General features: G+C 34.7%; 1 protein-coding gene across 1 annotated transcript; it reads right to left on the bottom strand.

Annotated features, from left to right (window-relative positions):
• Positions 1-728: 728 nt before the first annotated feature.
• On the bottom strand, positions 729-2,136 carry LOC110444673 (the record flags this gene model as incomplete). Its single annotated transcript, XM_021489033.1, has 3 exons — positions 2,017-2,136; positions 1,249-1,445; positions 729-887 (listed from the first exon to the last, which is right to left on the bottom strand). Coding segments are annotated over exons 1-3 (422 nt in total), but the record flags the coding sequence as incomplete, so codon positions are not given.
• Between the last annotated feature and the right edge of the window lie 2,076 nt (positions 2,137-4,212).

Raw genomic sequence — 4,212 nt, 5'->3', positions numbered from 1 at the left:
CTACAGCACAGATACCGCAACACCCACCCCAGACCAATTTATACTACATATGGGTTGTTGAAGTTGTGTTTCATTGTATACTTTTCATTTGGGGAATAAATGACTTATAAATTGACTGACAAAGATAACAAAACTTACTAAAATTAACTTCACCTTATGTTGATACTGGAAACTCACTATTATTCGTGGGGCGCCAAATTTCGTGGAATTCATGAATAGAAATAACCGACAACTAAAGAGTTCCAATTGATGTGCATTATGATGATAATCTTCACAGATAAAACAACCCACCTTAACCCATAATCCAATATTACACAGTGGCTAAAACAGCATCCGGCATCGGGATGCGGACCGGAATGGTCTATTTATAACATCACAACACCAATTATATATATTTTATTTGTATTTTTATTTGTCAGCATTAGTATGTCCACGAATTCAAGTGTCCACTGAATAGGTTAATTTCTATAAATCAAAGAAATGGAGAGCTGACGAAAATAAATGAATCTAAAACATGTTGTTATACCTTTTCAATAAAGTTCTCACTTTATTTTATATGTATTTATGAAGAAAAGAAACGTCAAAACAGTTTCTTAGTACTTCCCCCTTTAGAAATACATCAGGGGAAGGCTCTTATATTTATGTATATTGGTAAATATTAAGCAGACGTATGTATATATATTTCTAGGGGAGATGACAATAGGTGACATTTGTATAAAAGTACAAACCCTGCGTCGTCATCGAGAAAATATTTTGTGCCCGTAGTGTCCGACTTTAACGCAGCCAGGCTTGTTACAGAAGATGCAGCCTTCCGTGCTGGGGTGTTAGTGCTCAGCCTGAATGTCACGTCCTTTGGAACACATATGCCCACAACGACATTTTTTCCTCTGTGGATTACAAAAGAATATTTATCTTCACTTTATAAGAATGTAAATCAATAAAATTTGTAAATACCATCTGAAATATGGAGGAAACATACATTCTTGTCATTATTTTGAGTATTTGGTGTTTTGTTAACAACCATGAATATTCAAAACAATTAGCATATACAATGTAACACATTTTGATCAGTCAAGAGCAATTCTCAAGAGGAACAAAAGACAAAATGTAAACGGCATGCATTCGTTTTTTGTCGAATCCTGTCCTGAAAATGTAACTTTCAAATGGAAAAACTCATAATTTTGACATGCAAACGGAAGTGCCTTTTCAGCAGTTTTTATTATTATTTTTGTGACGCTTCATACGTACTTCTGCATTCCAAGCCCCGTTAAAGAAAAGGTCGTTGGAAGTTCGGAATTGAACTTGACTAAGTACGTGTAGGATTCTCCTAAAATCACATTGAATGCTCCCGTTGAACCTGATGAGTCTGACGTAATTCTGTTGTTTGTGACGTCATCAGATCTCATCATTGTCATAGCCTCATCCTTTCTGCCTCTAATGACAACCTGGAAACCAAAGAACATGTAAGCTGTATTTTATTTAAAGGTGTGCATGTGTAGTCAATATCACTCCATTAAATGCAATATCTATCTATTTCAACATGTAGCATTGAGACACACACTCTGGTTAAAACCGTTGAAATCGGCATACCACTCTCAAAACAAACGAATAACAATCCCCATTGGAATAAATAACTGGCTAAACAGAGGTTATATACTGCTAGGGTCTGCAATGATCACGAACAACAGGCAAGACAAAGAATATATAAAGATGGTTATTTTTGTATTATGTACACGGAGACAGGGATTTACAAAGGACTGCTACTGTAATCTGTTATATATAAAACTAAACTGAACGTATAAAACTTATACAGTTGAGTTCTCAAGGTTGAATTTGCCAGGGCATGCTTTCCATTTCGACGCACTAATGCTGTTACATGTATGTTTTTGTTTTTGCGTTGTTGTTTTGTTTGTTTGTTGTTGGGTTTTTTTATTTGACAAATGCATCCAATATCTTAATTTATATACCGTTCACATTATTCAAGAATACATTAAATATTTATTACTAAGCTCTCACCTGGGCAAACGATTCATCACAAACTGCCATTTTCCAAGAATCCACTGCTGCACAGTTAGGTGTCATGTGAAATTTAAGCGGGCGTACAACACCTGCTCCTGGTATTGACGTGACATCGCCATCTTCGTCGTAAAATATGTCAACCTTAACAGCATCTACACTTTCCGATATGCCTGTCGTCGTTTGAATGACTCTGTTGCCCTCAGAGTCCTTTAACAAACCGAAGCACATTTCAAAAAAGAAAACACTTGTGTGATTGAGATAGCGTGAAAAAATAGCAAATCACATAAGGGAGTTTAATTTCACGTTTTTAGTGAAAAATCGTATTCAAACAATATTGTTTTTCAAGGAATATGTGTTTACATATTGTATCACAATTTCAGAGGATTTAAGGGCAAGCTTAAGAACTTTTTAATGCATTCTTTCCCCGGTAATTGCATGGCAAAATATTATTGATTTATAAAACGTCACCTTACATACCTAATTTACAACAATATTAAATGTAGGCCCTATACTTTCATTTTCCTTCCAGGTTAAATTTCTTAATCGTGTATCTTATTAATATAAAGTGAACGTTTGGTAATTAATCAAAGATAGAAAACACAAACATATAGCTGTATTGCTATACAATGATGGTGTCACCGGGAAATTTTTGCCACAGTTTAATTTTCACCTTCCTTTTTAAGGGCGAATTCCTCATGAAAGTGAATATAAGTACACAGCAAGAAATATGCACGTAGTCGTAGTCGTTTTTGAAGGCGAAACTAACCATTGGCGAATATACAAATGAAAGATTTTCACTGTGAAGGGCGAATACAGCAATGCATTTAGAATAATCTACTTTGTATTCAGGTCCTAACTATGCTTTGTATTATGCTTTACCGAACTCTACATATGTTTACTTTATACACAATAATAAGTGAAACTTGTTTAGGATTTATCCACAACTTTAGAATACTTAGGGTATTTGTCATATACGTGCAACTTTCATTGCCTTCAATACACATTTTATCGCGCTATATATATTGCTTCTTTAGACAACTAAACAATTAATGGTCTAACATTTTTATATAGGCTACCAAAATTGAAAACTAGTTAAGTAGGTTTCCGGCTCTAAATTTCAATTTCAATTTCTACATCACACCATCAACAACAAGACTATTTCTATATACCAAAGGATATGAATGCTTATATAGATAAGTAAGATAACTAGTAAATGATACAGATATAAATTCATATCAAAATAACGTTGAAAGTGCTCTGATTGAACATGTCTTAACTTTTTTTCAGCTATATATCCTGAAAATCATAACGTGAATATGATTCTGAAATTAGCTCGGATCAGGTAGCTGTACAAACAAAGGCGTATACAGAATATTACAGAAAAAATAGATTTTTAAGCAGTGCATCAGTTGTAACATTTTGTATTGCCGATGGCATCATGAAATGTATACGGACCTTTGTGAAAATCCATGTGTAAATAAAGCGATGTTTTCAGAGAGTGTCAACAAATAAGATTTCAGAAAAGGCCAGTGAGTGACCTTATAAGGTATGTACAGATTCAAATCACCATCGTGCAAACATACCCCACATTTGGATGAATTCAATGCATGCTAATGAGTAACAACAAACGGATGAATTATATCATTGCCCTGCTTTTAAAGCATGTTCAAAATAATAGTTCAATAGAATAAATGTCTTATATAAGGTATGCTACAACACGCCTGATAACCAAATCGCTTACGTCATCGAAACCGAAGCCGATGTTCCTGAATGTGTTCCTTGGAGACCTGAGCCTTGACAGTTTTTCTGAGAAGGACACTGCGCCAGTAGAGTAGGATGCCGTGCTGTTAAAACCGTCGAACCATACATTATCCACCAGAACAGGTCCGGCCCCGAGTACCAAACCACGACGAGGCAAGTCCCTGGAGAGCAAAAGTATAAACACGGGAATATATTTTTTAAAGATTAAAGCTGGAAGCTATACACAGATTTCAGGACCATTGTCAAATATAAATAATATCCACACTGCAATCAGTTTAAAGAATCACAAAGCGTTCTACACGCGAGTATTTTCGCTTTTACTGTAAGTCGTATGACGACGGATGGAATCGACCATTAGATAAAATTCATACTTTAATAATAAACAAATAAATGTATGATGTTATTAAAGAAAACAAAGTGAAGATTGTTTTT

Source organism: Mizuhopecten yessoensis, unplaced genomic scaffold (genome assembly GCF_002113885.1).
Source record: "Mizuhopecten yessoensis strain PY_sf001 unplaced genomic scaffold, ASM211388v2 hete_36159244, whole genome shotgun sequence".
Lineage (NCBI taxonomy): Eukaryota > Metazoa > Mollusca > Bivalvia > Pectinida > Pectinidae > Mizuhopecten > Mizuhopecten yessoensis.
This window is presented reverse-complemented; position numbering and strand designations above follow the sequence as displayed.